The sequence below is a fragment of the Mixophyes fleayi genome, chromosome 11 (assembly GCF_038048845.1).
Source record: "Mixophyes fleayi isolate aMixFle1 chromosome 11, aMixFle1.hap1, whole genome shotgun sequence".
Classification (NCBI taxonomy): domain Eukaryota; kingdom Metazoa; phylum Chordata; class Amphibia; order Anura; family Limnodynastidae; genus Mixophyes; species Mixophyes fleayi.
Window position 1 is genome coordinate 43,459,727 of NC_134412.1, and position 24,078 is coordinate 43,483,804.

At 39.3% G+C, this 24,078-nt stretch overlaps 1 protein-coding gene across 1 annotated transcript in view; it reads right to left on the reverse strand.

The window, feature by feature from the left end:
- Positions 1 to 248: 248 nt before the first annotated feature.
- The window catches only part of LOC142106944 (visinin-like), a 64,856-nt gene continuing 41,026 nt past the window's right edge, over positions 249 to 24,078 (reverse strand). The window contains exons 2-3 of the mRNA XM_075190006.1: positions 3,107 to 3,218; positions 249 to 751 (exon numbers count right to left, since the gene is read on the reverse strand). Coding sequence (XP_075046107.1) covers positions 654 to 751; positions 3,107 to 3,218 — 210 coding nt within the window. The 3' untranslated portion in view covers positions 249 to 653. The remainder of the gene's footprint in view (positions 752 to 3,106; positions 3,219 to 24,078) is intronic.

Sequence of the window (24,078 nt, forward strand, 5' to 3'; positions counted from 1 at the left end):
CACACATGCACACACACACACACACATATATATATATATATATATATATATATATATATATATGTATATATATATATATATATATATATATATATATATATATGGAGTTAGGAACCAAGCTGCAAATGGTTTCTCAGTGTGGCTAATTATATTTGTGGCATATATATATATATATTATATTTAGTAATGACAAGAGTGCAAGCTTGGTGTGTTACATAACCTACAAGTGTTGACATGATTGCAATGTCCTGACCAAACAATGTTCTGTTTGCAGTTTCTGTGTACATGGGCTATGGTTAGAGGTTTACAGGGCCACATTTAGACACACAAATAGTGTACTTTATGGCCACATTCAAACAGTTTATTCGAAAAAGTGTTACCAGCTCCTTCTTAGTGTCATATGATAGTTTTCAATTTAGTAAATAATTGAATATCCAGGAGTGGAAAGCAGTATTTATTGACTGCTAATCTACAGACTTTCAAAATTATTATAGGTAATCCAGCAGCTGAAGAGAGAAAGACAGCTACCCATGTTCTATGTCATAACTGTATAGGGCCTTTTTATGGCCTGTAAACATAACATGATACTTCACAAACACATATACATCACATGCAGTCACATTTGCCATATTTGTATGCCTTGTAGTATTCCTTCAAGACTTGCTAGCGATTTTCGGGTCATATTGTATAAGCCGCATTATGTCATCGTTCATCATTACGCCTTGAATAAATTCTCCTTCAGCAATTTTATCTGGATGACAAACAAATAAGAAATGAATGAGACTTACCCATTGTTTTCTGTTACATAAACACCATACAGCATGGATACATTTACAAGCTGGATAATGTAGATTTTATATTTAAATTATCCATACTTGAATATTAGCAAATACTATGAGGATTATTTACAAAAATTTCTTAAATAGTACTGCAAGTTATAAAACAAAAACAAATAGCAGATTGGTTTCTATGACTTGGTGAAAATGCACCTTTTAGCAATGTTATATAATATATAATAACCCTTAATATATCATATTTTTGCTGGAACATGCATCAAGGGTTAATATATATATAAACAAAATGTAATTGTTGCATAATTATGATTCTAAAAATTGAAACATGATTGCTTATACGATCTTTGATTTGTTATTAGTGAGTTAGCACATTCTTTCCTGAGTTGTAACCACCCTATTATCAATTTTCCTTTAAATGTCAAGAGGCTAACTGCAGACAATATTGATTTAACTATTTACAAATGGTGATCTATTTAATAGTAAATAGAATAACTGTGCTAACCAAAGAAGCAATTATCTGGGTAATGATGGGAAATCTGGGAAGGGCAAGTAATGGAGAGATGACGTAAGTGATTCATTTTAAGGTCAAAGTAAGGGATCTTTAAAATCAATAGTGCATTTCATTTATGTAAATGCTTGACAAGAGAGCAGGAATAGTTAAACTAGTGACTTAATATACATCACTTGCACAAACACAAACTAGTGAACAAAACATTTTGGACATTTTTAACTTAATGGACTTTTCTTTTGAAAACTCATTATTTAACAATGTTTAATTTCCCTATGAGGCACCTCATTTTTACATGGGCTCAGCCCCGGGATTGACACAGACTGGCACTGTAACTGTTTCTGAACAACATCCACTGTGATGTCCTGCCAGCTATCCATTATAGGAGATACAGTTCAGCAACAGATGAAGTGTTGAAGATTGTGAGTTTCTAAGTAGAAACAGTATTTTAACATATATTGGCTTGAAGGACAATTATATTTTTGTAGGCAAAGTTACACTAGTTGGCTGAGCATCATGAGATATATTTCCATAGTAGGCTGAAAATCATGCACATACATAAAAAGGGTCAATAGATGTTTGGTCTATGGGAAATGGTTGTGGCCTTCTTGGTAAAGGGCATGGGTGGAAATGGGCATGATACAGTGGATTGGAGTTGTGGATTACTTTGTCCTGATTTTCTAACCAGGAATGTTACCAGGTATGCATTTTCCTCTGATATAATAGATATTGCTTCAATGGGCTTTAGTATTCAGTTGTTTAACATGCTAAATGCATCAATGAGAAAAGAGCATTCAATATTAGTAAATGCATAATACAAAGTTTCAGCTGGGTTGCATTGCGGTGGCCTCTAAATCTTGGGATTAGACAATTAAAATTAACAGTTCTATAAATGAATATATTTAATTGGTTTGAATTGCAATTTCAATCATCACAGTAATCTCATGTCACTATTAAGATGAGATGAGATACATAAAGTGAGAATTGTACAATAGTATTACTACATTACATTTAAGGTGGTGGTTTTGATGATGGAGACTGTGGGAAAACAGAGGTGCAGTAACTCAAATCAATCAAAAGTACATTTATTTTCATTAGTTTAACTTGTACTAGATCAGTGTCTATGTGCTACTGATGTTTTACAGATTCCACCCAAGTTAGTGAATCGGCACATATCAACTCCCCTGCAACTACCCAAAAATTAATCTGTCTGACTTCAGTGATTATTACAATGCTCAAATACAGGTCTGGAGGTACATAGAAGAGAAAGCTGCTTTGGTTGCTAGAATTTAATTGGACAAATACCACGTCTTTCTCCTTCACCTAGTCTAGTCCTAGTTTGTAAAAAATAAACCATATAAGCCATACATAGTAGTGTATGAGAGTTGCAGGGACAGCAGGTCCTTGTTTGTTAACCTGAACACAATGTTTATTATATTTTGTTAATTGTTTGCGTCTTTTAGTCTTACTTATTTCATACAGTATATGACTGTACCTGCTAGAGCTTGCATATCCAGCATTAAAAAATCCATGATTATTTATAACTACTGGTCAAATGCATTTATTTATTTTATATAGATGAAACATGGGGAAGCATGGGTCAATGGAGTCTGGGCCTACACCAAGTAATGGACTGCACCCAGTAATAGGCAAACATCTAATAATAGCCATATAATTATCTGCACCCAGTAATAGCCTATTTAACTTCAGTGGTAATATAAATTGTATTGAAAATATAAAATGCAAAATAAATAAATAAGCACAATAAAATAATTCAACTACTAAAACTGAAATTTTAAATTACCATTTTCTTTCTTTTTAAAATAAGCCCACAACTTGTCTGCTCTTTTCTGCGGTGTATTTTCATCATCTGGTAGATTTTTCTGTTCTTGTGGAGGAATCATCTTGAATATAGCCTGTAGATAAGATTAATTTATAATTGTTCAGTGAAACATGTTCAATACTTATATAAGTCATTCCTCTGAGAAAAAACTCTACTATTAATGATAAATATTCTATTTGTAATACAGTGTAAAGCTAACAAGAAAAGCTGCATAGAGGTACATATATTAGGAAATCCTTTAAATTATACCTTAGCCCATAGCCGGATTAAGGGGGGGGCACAGGGGGCACGTGCCCCGGGTCCCCCTCTCTCCGAGGGCCCCCCGCCGCCGCGCGCATAACTTCTACTGATTTTTTTTATTATTTTTTTTTTTACACTTTTTTATCTTTTTAGCGGCGGAAGGGGGGGTTCGGGGCTCCCTTCGTTGGTGGGGGGAGCCGGGTAGTAAAAAAAAAAAAAAAAGATACACTACTCACCTCACCGCGGCGCTGGCATCCTTCCTCCTCCCTCCTCTCTGCACTGTTGATACTGAATGACAGGCGTGACGTCATCAAGTCACGCCTGTCCTTCAGTGAGGAACAGCGCGGAGAGGACCAGGAAAGGAAAAAGAAGACAGAAGAGAGGACAAGAAAGAAGCTAACAGAAAGGTAAGTAAAAAAAAAAAGGGAATAATGCAGAAAGGCACTATGGAGAATATAGGAAAGAAGAGAGGCACAGTATGGAGGAAATAGGAAAGAGGAGAGGCACAGTATGGAGGAAATAGGAAAGAAGAGAGGCACAGTATGGAGGAAATAGGAAAGAAGAGAGGCACAGTATGGAGGAAATAGGAAAGAAGAGAGGCACAGTATGGAGGAAATAGGAAAGAAGGGAGGCACAGTATGGAGGTAAAAGGAAAGAAGAGAGGCACAGTATGGAGGAAATAGGAAAGAAGAGAGGCACAGTATGGAGGTAAAAGGAAAGAAGAGAGGCACAGTATGGAGGAAATAGGAAAGAAGAGAGGCACAGTATGGAGGTAAAAGGAAAGAAGAGAGGCACAGTATGGAGGAAATAGGAAAGAAGAGAGGCACAGTATGGAGGTAAAAGGAAAGAAGAGAGGCACAGTATGGAGGTAAAAGGAAAGAAGAGAGGCACAGTATGGAGGTAAAAGGAAAGAAGAGAGGCACAGTATGGAGGTAAAAAGAAAGAAGGGAGGCACAGTATGGAGGTAAAAGGAAAGAAGAGAGGCACAGTATGGAGGTAATAGGAAAGAAGAGAGGCACAGTATGGAGGTAAAAGGAAAGAAGAGAGGCACAGTATGGAGGTAAAAGGGGGAGAAGAGAGGCACAGTATGGAGGTAAAAGGGGGAGAAGAGAGGCACAGTATGGAGGAAAAAGGGGGAGAGGAGAGGCACACTATGGGGGAAAAAGGGGGAGAAGAAAGGCACAGTATGGAGGAAAAATGGGGAGAAGAGAGGCACACTAAGGGGGAAAAAGGGGGAGAAGAGTGGCACAGTAAGGAAAAAGGGGGAGAGGCACAGCATGAGAAAAAAGGGGGGAGAAAGGCACAGTATAAGAAAAAAGGGGGAGAGACACAGCATGAGGAAAAAGGGGGGGGAGAGACACAATAGTGGGGGCAATTAATTTAAGATGGGGTGGTTTGGGGAGAATGAGGTCCCTTTATTAAATGTGCCTATGAATTATTTAATGGCAGTGACGGTTGCGGGAAATAGGTATATTTCTGAAATGTAAATACTATTAATTTATTGCTGAGGCTGTTTGTAGGGAGGGAAATAGGTTTATTTATTAAATGTGAATACTATTATTTTAATCCTGGGGCTGGAGGAAGGCCTAATTATTAATCATGGGTGGTACTGATTTAACGCCGGGGGTGGCTGTAATTTTCTAAATGTACCCATTTTTTGTCTCCAAATAGGGCCCCTAATATTCCAGGATCCAGACAAGCCGCAACTAAAGAAACCTGCAGCACAGGTGGTGAAAGTGAGAAGAACAGGTAGGAGAGAGCAGCAAAGTCTGTGAAATGTTGTGATTCTAGTGGGACAATCCCAATTTTTGGTGACCGTTCAATGGTGTACACAACAATGCAGTTTTTTTGTCTGTAGGAGGGTGGCCTGGCCATGCCCAGTGATGCATTATCAATGGTATTTTAATTTGCGGTATAACTGCTAGTTTTAATGTGCATTATAAATTTTATTTTTAAAGTGCGGTATCATTGCTAGTTTTAGTGTACATTATCAATGATATTTTTAATGTGTGATATCATTGCTAGTTTTAATGTGTGGTGTCAATACCCATTTTAATATGGTGTTTTGATGATTGTTTTAATGTACAGTATTTTAGTTTGTGGAAGCAATGATTTTTCTTATGCAGACAACCTAAGTGAGCCCTCTGGGAGAGCTGTAAGTGTCATACTGTGGGCTGTACGTGATGTAATGCAGGATGTGTCACTATGCCCTTAATTTTAGATCTTAGGGGCCCCCCTGTCTTAAGTGCCCCGGGCCCCCCGAAGCCTTAATCCGGCTCTGCCTTAGCCTTATAATGTTCTCTAAACAATCTTATGGTTTGTCCAATTTAGAGATGAGCAAAAATGTTGCAATGTGGTACTTTTGAATCTTGATAATTTAATTAAACCTTCAACCCAAACAGATCAGACTAGGGGAAAATGATTAATGTTGCACATTATAAACAGAGATGCAAAGATATGTCCAGTGCACATACAGTAATCACGTTTGTCCATCCTGAGGAGAGACCTGAGTTGTCTTGAATTTGGCACAGCAACAAAAAGCATAGGGACTGTAGCCCAGATTATGATTAAATATGTTAACAAGGCTTCAGTTTACTTCAATCTATTTGTTCCTGAAATTATCCAATTTATCATCTTCTGCAAGATGCTGATGTCCCTAAAGTGTCTGGAGTGTGGGTGGGCCCATTAGAAATATCACTAAATGGACATCTAATGTAAAGAAGGTTTATGATTACAAGTTTGAAACTTCAAGCCTTGTGAAATTAGCATGACATTAATGCTTTAGAACAAGAAAATGTGATTGTATCCTAAAGCAATAACCAGTGCTGTATATATTTGTGTCCGTGAAAGCTTCCTCTGTATGTAGGTGACATTTGCAAATTGCCAAAAGATTGCCTGCTATATATACACACATTGAGGCTCATCTGGAGTTAAGTGTATGTTTTTGTTTTGTGCAAGAGGTGCTTTTTCGTAGTACACCGGTGCACAAAATAATGTATGCATATGACTGTATGAAGGTTTTTGCAAATCTTTGTCCAACGACTCCTAGCGCCTGGAGGGAGAGAAAAGGGACGGGCAATTGTAGGCTGAGTATACTAAGTGCATTGTAACTCAATTAGATGTGGATGCAGATATATCTGTCTGGAGGAGATGTTGCAATTATACAAAATGATAATGATGATGACTATCAGCAGCACTATCTAGCCACTCCTGATTGGCTGTCTGTGGAACTCCAACTGATAGTACATCACTTATTAACATCACGGCTACATTTCATTAATTAATCACATTAATTTGCAGCCGTTTATTCACATCACTTAATTGTCAATCCCACACCGACTGCTGCAGCTTTTACTTTTTAAAGGGATAAACGGATGTAGAGGTGCTGAAGATATATATATATATATATATATATATATATATATATATATATATATACATATATATATATAAATATATATATATATATGGTAAATGCAACTTTTTTTATATTAATCAGGCATTATACAACATACTAATGTATTACCTATATTTTTACATTATTAGGTTGTATACTAGTAAGGTAATGTTACTTCTGTTTTGAGAACTAACACATAAGCCTAATGTATGTGTATCCTACACTTCTGGAGATGTGCATGCATATAGTGGTATGCTTGGCATAAGTAGTATTCTTTTGGAGTTGCTGGCAATGAAAGATCTAAATGTACATATTTATGAATATACACTTTTTCTCGACTTGTTTTAAACCACGGAACATGAGAAAGACACGTGGTTGGTTTAAATGTGCAATCACTTTCATTTACAAACCATGAAACAAAGTTCAATAGTAAAAAAAGAACAAATAATAAAAACAAATGGTAGCAGTGAATGCCAGAGCTTCTCCTTAGAAGAGGCAGTTACTAAAGGCAGAGGCTTAGCCTCTACATGTATTCCATGTGTTTGTTTTCCCTGAGGTCCCAAAATAATATTTCATCCAACTAGGGCAGCTTGGACAGCATGGTGCACTGTATATATTGTGAAAGATGCCGCAGACTGCGGGAGTGGATGTTCTGTGCTTCTAGCACAGATTCAATGTCTGAAAATGAGATGAAGGTTAGTGTCACAAGGAGACAGAGATAACCAGAAGGCAAGCTAGGTTAGAAACAGAAGATCACAGTAAAAGTTGGACTAGCAGCCTGTGAGGAAACGGGTTGCTACTGGACTGAGAACTTTGTATTCATCACCTGTTTCTCACGGTTTAATGTACTTTTTAATCCTTGGCCCAGTCTAAGTATATACACCAGAGCATCTGTGTATTATGTGTATTATTATTTCATGTTATTAGGTACGTTGTGCCCTTGCTATTACCTGCAATATTGTGTGTAGTATAAATATAAAGAATATTGCCATACTGTGTGAAAATAACAGAACAGCAGCAGTCATTTTGCTTGTGTTAGCTAATGTAATTACCATTTGTCTCCAATGTCCATTGTTATAAGGGGCAGCTCAGATTTGGTTTGTAATCAGAACAATGTCTGAGTTAACTAGTTGGCAGCCCATGTTAATTAGCTAGATCAACAGGTAACCTGAGAGGTAATGAGGTTAGAACTTCTAAATGATATGCAATGTGCCTCCACAGTATATATTGGTTGAAATAGCATAGGGAAATGTATCAATGTGTATCAATATAAATGTAATTGTATCAAAAGGTAACACAGACTTATATTGTGTAACCCTGCTGATATAATGTGTCAAAAGTCCTATTGTTCCATGTAAGCGTGCAGTGTCATTCCTTGATGTACTATTGTAACCCCATGTGTAGTGTATCCAGCCAAAACAGCTAATTGAGTCAAGCCATTCTCTTGTATAATCAAGATAACAGGGACAGTATGTCTAGCAGCTAAAGTGTTGACTGGGAGACCCCTTCTATAAAGGGGAGGTTTGAGACATTTGACCCTACTTCCTATGTCTACAGAAAATAATATAGGGAGAGGAGAATGCCAGGGGAGCTATTCTAGTTTGGAGGATCCTGGTGTACAAGACATCAGAGAAAAGGACTCTGGGCCAGGCATCGTGGTGCCGCTGGAGGAATTCCTACCAGGACAGGGGCGGTGTGAGCCAGTATCCCAGGCTGGGGGACACCCTAACTGTTTTGCTAATCAGTAGTGGTTATATTGCGGGAGGATAAGACCCTGAAAGAGACAGAGATTATTACTTTGGAGTGTTGACTGCAAGAGGCTGCTGGAGGATACATGATACCATTTACCCTGTAACTTGTGAACATCTTTTGGTGTTGTGCTGTCATAATAAAGTCTTGTTTTGGATATTTTCTGGTCTACCCGAGTGAGTTGAATCCCACAGAGGGTAACTGCCATCCCAGCTAAGGGTGGTATCCTCAAACAGCCCATAACCAAAATAACCTGTTGCTCAGACTCAGTGTTGTACACTGAGAAAACTTTTGCCACCTTCTGGCAATAGCAGGAATGAACTCTATGTGACAGAAAAATTTGTTCATCCAAATAAATGGATAATAATGGTCGCTTCCGTGTGATCTCATAAGGAAAATTTATATGTAATTCACTATATGTAGATATAGGTAAATGTCTAACCTAAACCATGTAATAGAACAATTAATTCTAAACACAGCCACAGATTAAGCAACTTTGGTAATAGTAATTACTGTTCTTTTTTGGAATCGCCATGTGTCAATTCTCACAATATCTAGAGAAAATAAAAAATAAAATAAAAGATTGCATATCACTTAAGCCAAATAAAAATCTCTGATCTTGTTAGGAACCCCTCTAGTCAGTTCAGCAAAACCCGGAGTCTGCTCTACAAGTCTGGTGTTCACTGGAGCCACTAATGGTGGGGACAGACTTGGCCGCAGACTAACAGAGGGTCGTGAAATGCGTACCACCTGGGGAGAACCCAGGAAAGCGGAGTGAAGTCCAGGCAAGGGTTGAGGACCGGCAGCAGACAGCGAATCAATAAACAAGCCAAGGTCAAGAGTCACGAGCAAACAGGAAAGTCGGTAAACACGCCAGGGATCGGGGTCACAAGAAACAACAGGCAGGGTCCAAATCCAGGCAAGGGGTCATACACAGGCAATCCAACAGAGTATCCACAGGACAGGACAGGAACAAGGAGCAGAGCAGGTCAGCAGGACTGGTAACAGTAAGTTATAACCGGCAGTGAGGCTGCAGACCTTAAATACAAAAGGCCACCAATCAGAGCCTAGCTCTGAATCATACACAGCCCCCTGATTACATTAATCAGCCCAAAGGCTGTACTGATTTGTGCGCATGCACCCGGCTACCAGCACCACCGGGACGCAGCGCCACATGAAAAGCGACCGACCGGTGCCTTGGCAAAGGCCGGGGCAGGAAGCGGAAATAACCTTGACGACCGGGACGCCAGAATGCACCAGAAGCGAGCTGCAGCGGCTGTGAGTACCGCTGCGGCTCGTGACAGATCTCTGATGAAACCACAATATATGTGTGGAGAAATGCGTAAGATCTGAAAGAAAACATGGATCCAATCTATTATAACTTACTACTAGGAATGAGTCTGCAGTGGGTAAGAAAACCAACAGACAGCCTGCATTAATATTGCACTGTGTAAAAATGGGAACGTTGATCAGCTGTAGTCGGCAAGGTAAGAGACCGTCGACGCAGACTGTCAATGCCTCATCTCAAAACTGCTCCACTGTGAAGTAGACCTTGTTACTGTTCCACTAGCATTATGGCTCCCCCACTACAACAGAGTTGAGCTTGCAGGTGGATCCTATTAATGTCTTAAAAACGTTTGATGCGTTTCTTCTTCTGATGGACTTGTCTGCTATTCATTGGAGCCTTAACTAAGAAACTATATGGGGATGAATTTCTCTATAAGTGCACTATGGGGTTGATTTAATAACCAAACAGAGATTCCTCACTGAGTCCTTTAATTGCTAATCCATCTAGACTTTGATTTGATGACTTTGTAGTGCAATATCTATATTATTATCGCTATTTGATAGCATTCTATGTTTTTAATAAAATGTTTATTGATTTATATGCATGCTCGTGAACTCTATGTGCAAGCACATATTGGGCACTACAAATAGTACAGTGGTGCAGAATTGCACCTAAGAAGCATTAGAGCACACTTGGTCCTTGGAGCAATACTGCCTTGGAGAGCACCTCTAAGCATTTTGTTATACAGCAGTAACCCCATTGTCTACATAACTTCAATGGATAACGTAAATAGTACCTCTTAATTAGAGGAATATGTGTGTCAGTCAGTCTGCCAAGAAATGTTGATATCCAAAATTTGTTTTACTTCAACTTCCTGTTGACAGTAAATCAAAAGGTCATTTAGAAAGAAAAAGTATTTATTACCAGAGGATTGAGACCTTAGACATTAAATCCATTAGTTATTTGTAGTCTAGGAATTAACTTTAGCTGGAAAGAAACAGGGTTAATATTTTCCAAAACCTAGAATGGTCCAATGAAGTGGGGAGCAAGTTTGAGAGAATATACCTTGAATCTGATCTGTTTGGTTGAGAGCCATACTTTATCTCCTGACCTACCTTAAAAAGATGCTGGATGATGGTGTCTATCTGCATATCATTTGTGACAGATAGATGCCTTAAGATATGTGTTTGCCTCCAAACATCTTGGAGATTAGGGATAGTGGGAACTAATGCAAGAATTCCAAAAGGAGAGGAAACTGACAATTGCTGTCTTTGATGGGTACCATATGCAATGGAAAAAGGAATTTTGTTAATAAATTTGTGAATATGATTATTATATGCGATCTCTGAAAAAATCTGCCCAATCGTCTTAATGGATGGAGTCATAAGTCTGGAGTTAGTGTTTAATGATAGGATTAACCCTCTAAGTCTGCCCTTTAGACTACGGTGGTATGCAAAAGTAAAGTCGAGCTTAATGCTCAATTAACAAACAACTTGTACCCTATATTCAAATACTATATGAAGAGGCACATTGTGGTCATGAAAAACATCTTTAACCAATACTTTTGTGTGGAGAGTTTCAGATGGTAGGGTTTTGAGACAACTAAAGTGATAGAAAAGAGATCTACCACAGATGATTGTGAAATAATTGGCATGTGCAAGATCAATAACAGTCTATAGAAATTTGACACTACTGCTTAGCTGGAACAGGAAAAGAAGAGGACTAGTAGAAACTTGATGAGGATTTTTCTTTTGAGCACAAATAGGACAAGCTGAGACAAAAGCTATAGCATAATTCTATAAATTGGGCCATCAATGTGTTTTCATAATAAAGGCATAATCCTTTAAATTGCGGTTATGTACCAAGGTTAAGAGTTTGGAATGTAGATCAGGGTAACAAATGTTTTCAAACTATATATAGAGGTATAAGTCAGAATACGAGAAGGATCTATGACATGTGATGTTCGCGTGGGACTGCTTGGTCCAGCAGGTCAAAGGACAGTGAGAAAGTATCAGCACAAATCCTTATCAGTAATGGGTTTTAAATTAAGTGTCTCTTCCAGAAGATGTCTCTACTGCTTCAATGCTGGCTCCACAGTCAAAACTTCTGTCATATGAAATAATTTTTTTTTTTTTTTACAAAAGAATCCACATGGCTGGTATTTACCAAACATATTGCTCTGGGTTAAAACCAATGAACGATCAACTTCAAGGAAGAATTTTACTGTGATATTTGAAGACCAAACTCAAGAATTTGGCCTTTTTTTGATGAGAGTGATTATAGAGAAATAGTCCTTTATAAATTGTCGACAGTAGATCACAATCCCCCAAAAATGTGGCATAACTGTTACAAGCCGCCGCGTCTTGTCTCCTGGTTCTGTTAGCGTCCCGGCCGTCACCTTGACGACCGGGACGTCACTTCCGCTTCCTGGTCGGCCGTTGCCAAGGCAACGGTCCGACGCTGTTAATCTAGCGCTGCGTTCCGGCGGTACTAGTGGCCGGGCGCATGCGCGTAATTTAACACAGCCTGTGGGCTGATTAATGCAATTATCATGGGGGCTGTGTGAGACACAGAGCTAGGCTCTGATTGGTGGCTTGTGGTATTTAGGGCAGTGAGGTCTGCAGCCTCACTTCCGGTTATAGCGTTCTGTCCTCAGTTCTGCTGCCTGCTTGTGCTATTCATTTTGGTCCCTGCTACCTTGGATTTGACTACCCGTGTTTTGACCCCTGCTTGTTATTGGACCTGTGACCCTTCTCTTCTGACTTTGACCTTTTGCCTGGAATTCGGATTTTGCTTCTCTGCCTGTGAGTTTGACCCTTCGCTTGCCCTTGGATATTGCATCTGTGCCTGTGACCTTTTGACCTAGGATTCTTCTTATACTACAGTCCACCAATCACTCCACTCCTGGGAACTCCTTTAAGTCAGTATACGTTACTCGACCCTCGGTCGGCCAGCAGCCCAGTCTGTCCTCACCACTAGGGGCTCCAGCAAACACCTGGCCTTCTGAGTAGTTCCCGAGTTTCACTGTACTGACTTGGGAGTTCCTAACAATAACTTTCAAGCCAATGAGTAGTTCCCAGTTCAATACATTTTCAGGGTCCATTTGAAGATTGGATTCAGTAACAATGTATACAAGGAATGCAAACTAAACTACAGCTTTTAAATAACAAACTTTTTTGTCAAATTTCTGTGCTAATTGCTTGAATTAGTAATGACAGTGTGGAGTCAAGAGTATGATGAAAAACATAACAGTTTTATTGAACAATCATAATGCAAAATAATGCAGGGAGGGTACAGACCAGGTATAGCTAAGTATAAACAACGGATATCCAAGTGTGGCTGGAAACAAGAAGCAGAAACTACAACTGCAGGTACAGGTGAACTAGCTGAGTGACATGACTAGCCAGAATCAGAGACAACAGCTAGAAGCTTGCAGGAAGTCCAAAGAAACAAGAGCAATTACAGCAATGACCAGCAAGGTGCGCTGTGGGAAGCATGCATAAATAGGCAGAAACACAGGTGCATCAATTAACCAGGAAAAATTTAACTCCTGCTGGTGAAGGGAAAATGGCAATAGCAGCACCACTGGTGAGAGAGAGGTACAGCAGGGCTGGTGTAAAATAAAGACAAAATCCAAATATAGTCCAGCAGTCAGGAATGCATAGGTAGAACAGCATCCCCATCGGCGATGCTGCAGTACAGCCAGAGGTAGATCTAAACACTTTTCAAATTTGGCGAACAATCCATTTTCATTAAGACATGGTAGCAAAGTGAAAGTAAAGAGAAAATGAGTAAAACTTCTTGCTGCTTCATAAAGAGTGCATTTTTATGGCCACACTAAAGTGAAAACAAGGATACTTGTAATAATCTATTTGTCATGTCTGGGGATTTGTCTGTACCTAGACTGGGTTGTGTCTCTGGCGCTGAACTGGTGGCTACGTGCACAAAGCTGGCTGGCCCGATTGTGTCCTTTCACATGAGAGAGCAAGAACAAGTGCAGGTGGTGGTTGCTGAGAGTTCAGGAGATTCCTAACTATGAGTGGCACAGGAGACTGGCAAGAAGTCAAGAGTAACAAGATGGGGATCAGATTATCAAAAAAGACCTGACTGGAACTGAAATGCTGAGACTGGAACCTGAATGCTGGGACTGGAACGGAACCGGAATTGAACCAAAATGCAGACTGCGCTGTCTGGGCAGAAGAAACTGAGTAAACTGCAGATTGCTAGGAACCAGGTTGCCATCAAAGTAATCAATGTTGCAGTGGCAACCAGTTAGGGCTCCTGGAAGTTCTTTTATGGTAACTTCTATCTGCTGATTGGAGGCTGTTGTCAGCTGATGTGAAGCAGCACTCTGGCTGAGAGGGATTGGGTGATTGAATCCAAGATGGCAGTGCCTATGCACTGGTGTTGCAGGGATCTCTGTAGTGAAACTGGGCAGCATCATGCAGAGAGATCTGAGACGACAGAGCCTGTGGACTGCAGGGAGAACTTCGAAAGACAGTATAGGGGTAAATAACAGGACCTGAGAGCCTGGTATGTGATAATATTCCATCAAGGCTTGAATTTTAGGTACACATGATTTCCATTAGGTTAGTACCAGGGATTAAATTGATAGCTCAATAAATTGGATTGTGTGGTAGCAAAGGTTTCTGCCGTGTCTTTTTGAAGACTTCTGTAAATTGCAAATTATCAGAGGGGAGAATTGCACACCTAAGACCGCCAAACGAACGTATGCAGCATGGACATTCAATTGATGACTGAGCCTCAGTAATCCTAGAAGAACATTGTTTAAAGATACAGAACTAACATATAAGTAAATGTGTTTAAATTTCAGGACCCCAGCTTGTAAATTGAGAGGAACAGTTTGGAAATACACAGAGTCATCTCAAATCACACTTCCATCAATGGTTGCGGTGTAGAGATTTTTTTTAAGTGAATCATAGAAGAGTGAAATTTTTGGACCAGGGCTTGTGTGTGGGGTTGCTTCTCAGCCGAGGGAGTGGGCTCACTCACAATTTTGCCTAAGAACACAGCCATGAATAATGAATGGTACCAAAACATCCTCCAAGAGCAACTTCTCCCAACCATCCAAGAACAGTTTGGTGGCGAGCAATGCCTTTTCCAGCATGATGGAGCACCTTGCCATAAGGCAAAAGTGATAAGTGGCTCGGGGATCAAAACATCAAAATTTTGGGTTCATGGCCAGGAAACTCCCCAGACCTTAATCCCATTGAGAACTTGTGGTCAATCCTTAAGAGGCGGGTGGACAAACAAAAACCCACAAATTCTGACAAACTCCAAGCATTGATTAGGTAGGAATGAGTGGCCATCAGTCAGTATGTGACACAGAAGTTGATTGACAGCATGCCAGTGCGAATTGCAGAGGTCTTCAAAAAGAACGGTCAACACTGCAAATATTGTCTCTTTGCATAAACTTAATGTAATTGTCAATATAAGCCTTTGACACATATGAAATGCTTGTAATTTTACTTCAGTATACCATAATTGACACAATAGGAGGGCTGCGCTGAACCCCAAAACAGGCAAGAGCAGCAATACTCAGGAATCCCTTCCTGTGAATCACAACATATACATACACACAATGTATTGCGCTCAATTACCAAAAAATGCAAGTATACACTGATCAAATATTAGTGGGTAATAAGTTTAAGTACATGTAGACCAGTACTAATAATAAATATTCACCAGAATACAATAAAGACTAATGTTGTCAAATATATGACTCAAATTAGGTGACTGTTACTGAAGGACCACTAGAATATGAGATCAAATCCGATTAGAAAAAAACATTATAAAACCAGTCTAAATGGTAATGACCAAGGGTTTAATCAACAGATGGTCATACACTGAGGTGGATTAAAATAAAACAATGAAACATCAAGTTTCCACAATTAAAACAGTTGTACATAAAAATAAAGAATATCAGTGAAAAGTCAATCTTAGAGTCCAAGAGGGTTCCAGAATGAATCCTTACACAGGGAATCCCAATAAAATGGTTTGTGAAACTTGCTATCCAAATGCCACAATGAGAAAGTCCAATGAATGAAAAATACCTCTGGTGAGCACTGAGCAGAAAGCCGGTACTCACAAGTATACCATAGCAACATTTGACAAAAAGGTCTAAAAACACTATGGCTTTTGACTATGGCTGTATACCTAGGCTCCAAATATAGATATTTTAGTAGGCTAAGGTTGTGAGGGTTCATATTCTAATTAAAAGTGTGCAGAGGACATATCCAATTGTCAACCATATTATTTCACAAAGGAAACCATCCCACAATTTTCAGCCATATATTACTATAGTGATACTAAAGCTGATATTACATATGGATACCCTATTGCTAAGCATTGCACATTGCACAGTTGTACCCCAGTTGCTAGCCATACTATACAGAAATACCTCGACTACTAATTATATGACTCAGAGTTACCTTCATTGCCAGTCATATATAGTACAGATATATCACATTGGCAGTCCTATAATACACAGAGATATACTGTACCTTTTTCCAGTCATATATGGCATAGAAATGATCCCATATATGATGTCAGGTTTTTCCGCCACTATAGGACTCAAAATTGGATCCATATGAACGATCTTCCAATATTTATTAAGAATAATTTTAATCTTCTTCTCATCTTTACTAAATTCCGTAATAAAAGGAATCATTTAATTTCTAACCTTTTTGGCTTTATAGGTCAACAACGCTTCCCTCTCGATGTTATTAGTCTCCTCCAATGCTTTGGTTATTATTTCCTCGGGATAACACCTTTCGCTGCTTTAGTGAAATGAGTTTCACCGGATAAATACGTTTGAGAGACAACTAGTTGCTAACAAGTTAATCAGACCGTTACACTAAATGCTGCTGCAGACAAATCAATCACTATAGACTTTTCAGTGCAATTATACAAAACTTATCACACAAAATATGTAGAGATGCAACAAGGAATAATCCAGCTTGTTCAGGTTATATATAGTGGTCTTTTGGGAGAGTTTGTTTTTCTATTTGTATTGACTTTATACCAGACATGAATTTATGAGACTGTTAAAAGTAAAAATTCACACTTTCCTCATGCCTATGAATCACTTAAGGCAGCACTGCAGAAGTTAAATACTAAATAATGTCTGGTTTCAAACCAAAACATTAGCACGGTAGCGGTGTTCAGAGCCGTAACTAGGGTGGTGCGGGCGGTGCCATCACCCCGGGCGCAAGCCCAAAGAGGGCGCAGCAGCCGCCCGCTACCTAGCTCTGTTGGCAGTGATAAAAAAAGCCTTTGACTTCCGCAGTGGAACGCATGTGCGTTCCACAGAGAGGAAGTTTGGAATTTGCGTTCCAAATACCAAACTTCCTGTCTGTGGAACGCGGAAGTCATAGGCACATCTTGAGTGATGCACCGCTGCTTCGTGTCTGCGCTCTCCTCCAGGTCTGCTGTTTGTCCCCTCCCGTCTATGCAGGTCCTCATTTGTAGGGTAAATAATCTCATTTTCATTTTCATTCTCTCTCTCTCAGGAAATGATATACAATGTGCTGAGATATGGGTGTCGCTAGAATTCAATCTTAGCACCTCGAATGCTGCTGTGTTCGTAATCTAATAGTACAGCGTGCAATGTAAAGGATGTTCTGAGTCAGATACTGCACATAGCAGCTTTGCATTGGTTCAATAAAGCTATGGAAGAGGGTATGTGAATGTTGGTCTGATCAAACAAAAGTGTCTACTCACAGAATTAAAAGTATGCTAAAATTTGGTGTTCAGAGTAAAATCGATGTAAATAAGGAACATAGTCCAAGCAGAGTGATGAGGAATCTGGCCTGGAATATACTGAAAATGTATTCCTGGAAATATTCACTTCCAATAAATTAGCAATATAGAAGAACTGTATCACTGCGAATGGTAAATACACTCTGGAGGACATCTGAGAAACACAAAACACCCAATGACCCCTGCAGAACCAGCTTTGGTTCTATCGGGTGCCTTGATTTGCGAAAGTGCCTTAATTTGCACTGCAAATGGTGGCTTTTGCGGAGGATCAGAAAGCGACACAGGCTCAGGGGAGAAGTTGGGTGGAGTCAGGGCATGCTTTGCCAAGGGTAAATCTAGTTTTGCAGAAGAAGATTTCCTTTTGTGGAGCAGAGGTTTTAGATAAACGGTTGGAGGATCTCTCTCTCTCTCTCTCTCTCTCGTTTCACAGACAAGGATAAGGCATCACAATTTTTTTTCACAATATATTAAAGTCACTTAAACCTACATCGACCCATTATGCAAATAAAACACACAATTTAGTATCACAATTCTTATTTGAGTATTAAGTGCATAAAATATTACAATTCCTATCACTATATATTTTTTGCATACTTTAAATAGTCCAGAGAGCCGGTTGTTAATTTATTGGAATCCCACCACTGTGTGTTTGTATGTATGTGTATATATATATATATATATATATATATATATTACACATACATATACAAATTCTTTCAGTAAAGTGCTAGACACACCCACATTAGGTTGGCCACACCCACTTGTCAAATGCCACTCCCACTTAGATGGGGGGGCGCCGGTGCCCTGTCTCGCCCAGGGCACCAAAATGTCTAGTTACGGCACTGGCGGTGTTAACAGCACAGGCTGTCTGATGATCCTTCTTCTCGCTCTTACAAATAGTGAGTGTGTGACATCAGGAAGATGGTGACATCACTGTCACATTCATCATGCAGGGAGGATTGGCACTCTCACCAGTGGAAGCAGGTCTTCCTTCGCCAGGGCTGCTGATACACTGTAAAAGTGAAAGCAGCAGGTGCAGTGTGGTGCACCACCATATTTCATAACTATCAGGCCCGCCCCGAGAGAGACTGTCCTGTTCCTGGCTGGAATAATTCATCTGTGTAAGAGCAACTTTTCTTGATGGGTCTATTTGTTTGAGAAGGCCTGGAGCTGGAGCTCAATCAGACCCATTGTTATTATGGCTCTCGGGAGTGTTGCTTTTCAGTTTCTATGGTGTAGGTGCAGAAAGCAGAACTGCTAACTTGAAATTGTTTTCCGGAGTGATCCTCCACTCAAACCTAGTGCAGTCCAAAATACAAGAAGAACTTAGTGCAGCTTGCCAAATACAGCAGCAAGTCAGATATAACTTAGCAAAAATAACCTATAACTGCCATACATTGTATTGCGATATACTTGGCAGAATAAAGGATATACATTTAGTGCCTTAAAAATTAATATGGTGCACGTGTTTTGGGGAAAAAAATTAGCATGCATGGTGTGATGAATAAGGATATGCTTAGAGTGCTGTAAAGGTAAATATTTAGCAGTGACAGGAGATATTTTGCATGTGCATTATAGAAAATAAGTAAATATTGTGTAGACCCAATTGTTCTACACATGTCCATCACATACTGTAAAGTGTTATTATCATTATTTTTCTTTATTATAGCATATACAGTTTTTTGCACTCCATTGTACACTATTTTTCAGACAGTTTCTCTATCCATTCAGACTTACATTTTAGTCTGGGTGCCTATGACATAGGGAGACAAAGTGCTTAGCTCAGATCACATATAGTTAATAGAAGAATATGAACAAACAAGTCTCTCCCACAAGTCATTCACTATGTTGCTATCTCTTTAAAATAAAATAAACTTAATCTATTTCCATGAGAAGGTTGGGCCTTTTATATCATAATAGGATTATTGACATTTAGTAAGGAATACCAGTATCACTTTATCTATATTATAAGATTAGAAAACCATATTGCTTTATGAAGTTAAAAAAGTATTGGCTTATTAAATGGCCTCCATGCAGGTAAACATCAATGTCATCATGTTAATTTCATAGGTTGAATTATTCCTCTACTGGACACTTTGTTCCTGCTTGGATTATGTGACATCTGCTAGTGTCAGTTTTAAAATTCTCATTTTTCTTACTGGTGTGACACAAAGCATACCGTAAAATCTGTCCCTAGATTCAATATGTACTCTTGCAGCCATTTCAAAACCTTGAGGTTCTAGATACCCATTGATCTGTAATTGGAAGGTTTTGTCTTGAGGGCCTAGTGGTTAGCACATCTGCCTCACAGCGCTGTGGTCATGAGTTCGATTCCTGACCATGGCCTTATCTGTATGGAGTTTGTATGTTCTCCCTGTGTTTGCGTGGGTTTCCTCCCACACTCCAAAAAAAACATACTGGTAGGTTAATTAGCTGCCATCAAAATTGACCCTAGTCTCTCCCTCTCTGTGTGATTGTGTGTGTATATTAGGGAAGTTAGACTGTAAGCTCCAATGGGACAGGGACTGATGTGAGTGAGTTCTCTGTACAGCACTGCGGAATTAGTGACGCTATATAAATAAATGATGATGATGATGATGTCTTAGGTGCCTTCACTCAGTGTTGGATTTTTGGTTACTTATCTTCTTAAAGCCAATTCAGATATCAGTGCTAAGGTGCTGTTGACCACTACATGCAGTATCCTCTTTGTGCCCAGAGTGCTATAGTATGTGATTGAAGGTGACACAATTCTATTGGGACAATGATCCCAATCGGGGCTCTTTTTTTAAGTGTGCTGTACATGTGGACAGTCCACACTGCATGCACAGCTAATGCCTTAAAAGGTTCTTAGTGTCATGTGTTATTTTTTCCTGCTGTCTCATTCACTTCTCATGACAATTATTTTTTTGTTCCAGAATTTCTGAAAATGGATTTTAAACTTTTTTTTGATAAAGCTTGCTTCAGCATTATTCAAAAGTGATAGGATACATACTAAGACATTGTTTTCATAAATACAGTACAAAAAAAATGACTTTAAAATGTTGCATTTGTTTAAATATCATTTATGTGTGCAAATGATTTAATTAGAAAGTAATGTATCATTATGATCAAATGGATAGTTATTTTCGTTAATATGATTTGAATGGCACGCAGTACCATATTTTACAGCTCAGAGTGAATGCTGGACGAATAATGAATGTAATATGTCCTAATGCCTTGTGTTCATGGTCCATTTAGCTTACATTGTGAATGCTCATGTGTGCTGTTGTCATGTTCTTAACAAAATTCAATAAGCCCTGTTTAGATGAGCTAGATTAACTATCTGCTGAATGCCGCTGACCTGGGATTTATTATAAGCACGTGAAAAGTGCCAGTGTGTAAGGCTGTAGGTCTCACTTTTGTCATCACTTGACCGATGGCTAGTTTTCTTGATATACAGCAGTATTTGAAAGAGCCAGCATCAGGATCATTTGTCCCAATACCAGTGTCTCTCTATTATACACATACTCAGTATATATAACAACCCCTTTAATCAAAAGTGTGTTACAGCCACTCGTGTCAAATTTATCAAGTTATGGCTGAAAGTTTTTTACATCCTAATGCCTGTCTGCTCTTCACATACAAAAACAATATCAGTAAAGATAGATTTATCTTTTACTTTTCACATGTAATTCAAATACTTGATTACTTTGTATTTAAAGCATGGTGTTAAATATTGTTTAATCTTTACATTTAAGGTTGTGTGGAACCTACTACTATTAAACATATTTTTTTATTAAAATTAGATTTACTACAAATTGCTACTATTTAATAGATGTTTCATATTTTTCTAACTATAATCTTTTTATTAGAGATGCTCACTGACCACCGTGTTTTGGTTTTGGATCTGGATTACCGTTGTGTTTTGGTTTTGGTTTTGCCACCGCTTTTGTTTGGTTTTGTTTTGCTATTTTGTTGAAAAATCAATGTTTTTGGCCATAAAATAACCAAATTTAGTGCTCCACCTGTTTCTTGGATAAGTAATGTAATTGTAAAGCTAATAAATTATCCAAAAAACATTTTAATTCCTGGTAGGTAGGCCTTCATTAATTCTACACACAAACCAGATTGTCTTCCTCTCCATCTATGCATATTGGCAATGCAGCCATCGTCTTTGGGTGTATATTACACCCTACACTTATAGTTAAATATGTAAAGAAATGGACAAAGGCAGTTTGGTTTCTGTCTCTATAGGCCCCCCTCCACTTGTATAAAATACAAAAAAATTCAGCCGTTATAGACTGTACAATATTAATTGAAATGGACAAAGCCAGTTTGGGCTCAGTGTGTGTTTGACACCCTACCCATAATGAGAAATTGCCAAAACAGCAGCCTTTCAAGACGGTACGTGATATCGAAATGCCCCAAGTCCCTTTCCTCTTTGGGGGTAGATTGCACCCTACACATAAATAGAAAGTTTTAAAAACACGTTATCATCATTATCTTGAGCTTCATCCTCACCCTCATCAGTGTGTACGTCATCATCACAGACTATCAATTCATCGCCGCTTGAATCCGCCATTAGAGAACAGTCAGTGCTTGGATGTCTTTGATGGTGAAGGCCTTCCTCGTGGAAGATGTAGTTCATTTTTATAAACATCATTTTCTCCACATTTTTGGGAAGTAACCTTCTATGGCGATCACTGACTAAGTTCCCGGCTGTGCTGAACACTCATTTAGAGTACACACTGGAGGGTGGGCAGCTTAGGTATTGCAAAGCAAGTTTGTACATGGGTTTCCAAATGGCCTGCTTTTTTCCCCAGTAAGGAAAGGGACTGTCTGACATTTCCATATCAATTACCTCTTGAAAATAATCCTCCACCATCCTTTGCATGTTAATACTCATATATGTTATGGGCAAGGTCACACATTTTTTGGAAAAATCCTTCAAACCAGCCCAGATGTTAAACTGTTCTGGTCTGCCCTCTGCGTCTTCCCTGCTTCTTTTTAGATTTTTTTTTTTTTTACGAGCAGCAGCTGCTTGAGAAACTGAAGGAGGACACGTCGTCAAACCAAGGCCCAGTTCAGCGGCCAACTTGCCGAGCAATAGCTCCTTGCAAAAGTTAACATCTCGTTCATTTTGAAGCAAAGACTCAATGTAGGTCTTAAACCTTGGATCAAGCACAGTGGCCAAAATGTAGTGATCCGAGTTCAAAATCTTAATAACTCAAGAGGATCATTGTGAAGCGAATTAAGTACTTGATCGACAAGGCCAACATACTTTGCGGAATTGCTTGCTTTCATCTCCTCCTTCAGTTTCTCAAGCTGCTTTTCCAATAGTCTAAATAAAGGAATGACTTGGCTCAAACTAGCAGAATCTGCACTCACTTCACACATCACAAGTTCAAATGGTTTCAGTACCTTGCACAGCACTGAAAGGATTCCCCACTGTGCAAGATTGAAATACATCCCCCCTCCTTTCCCAATGTCATGGCTTGTGCAATACGCTTGGATGGCTTTGCGCTGTTCCTTCATCCTCTGAAGCATGTACAGGGTGGAATTCCACCTAGTTACCACCTCTTTCTTAAGTTGGTGGCAGGGCAAGTTAAACTGCTCTTGGAGCTGCTGCAATCTCCTACATGCTGTGGCAGAATGCCTGAAATGGCCTGAAATTTTACCGGCCACCGAAAGCATCTCCTGCACCTCACGGTTATTTTTTAGGAAGCTCTGCACCATGAAGTCTATGGTTTGAATAAAACAGGGAATGTGATGGAATTCACCCAGCTGTAATGCTCGCACTATATTGTTGGCGTTATCAGAAATGACATATCCTGGGAAGAGTCCAAGTGGTATAAGCCATATATCAATCAGATCTCTTAGTTTGCATAACAAATTGTCAGCTGTATGCCTGTTAGTGAAGCCAGTGATACAAACAGTGGCCTGCCTGTGACAAATGTTACGTAGTGGTGTACATGCTGCTGCTGTTCCTGCTGGTGAAGGCGAATGACCAACCCATTGGGCTGTCACAGTCATATAGTCTTTGGTTTGCCCAGTTCCACTTGTCCACATATCTGTGGTTAAGTGGACAGTGAGCAGAATGGCATTTTTCAGCGTAATCTCTACATTTGTACACACTATACCAAAAAGTACACACTTTTTGGTATAGTTGTGGAATAGCTCAATTAACTGTGAAAAACCATCTGCGTTTATTGTGGATATTGGACGCAGACCTAACACTGGCATGGCAGCCATGGCATCTGTGATTCGCTTGGCGACTGGGTGACTGCTGTCATATTTGCTTCCCCTAGCAAATATTACAGTTAATTGTTGAAATGTAGGACTGCTCTTTTTCTTGGCCTTCCTCTGTGCTGACGATTCACCCCCAGCAGCAGCAACAGCAGCAGCAGTGGGACTAACGCTATCTTCAGAGGAATCAATTATAGTTCAGAAGTCATCCAGCCTTAATAAGTGGGATGCAGGGCTAAGTTTGAGCGCTAC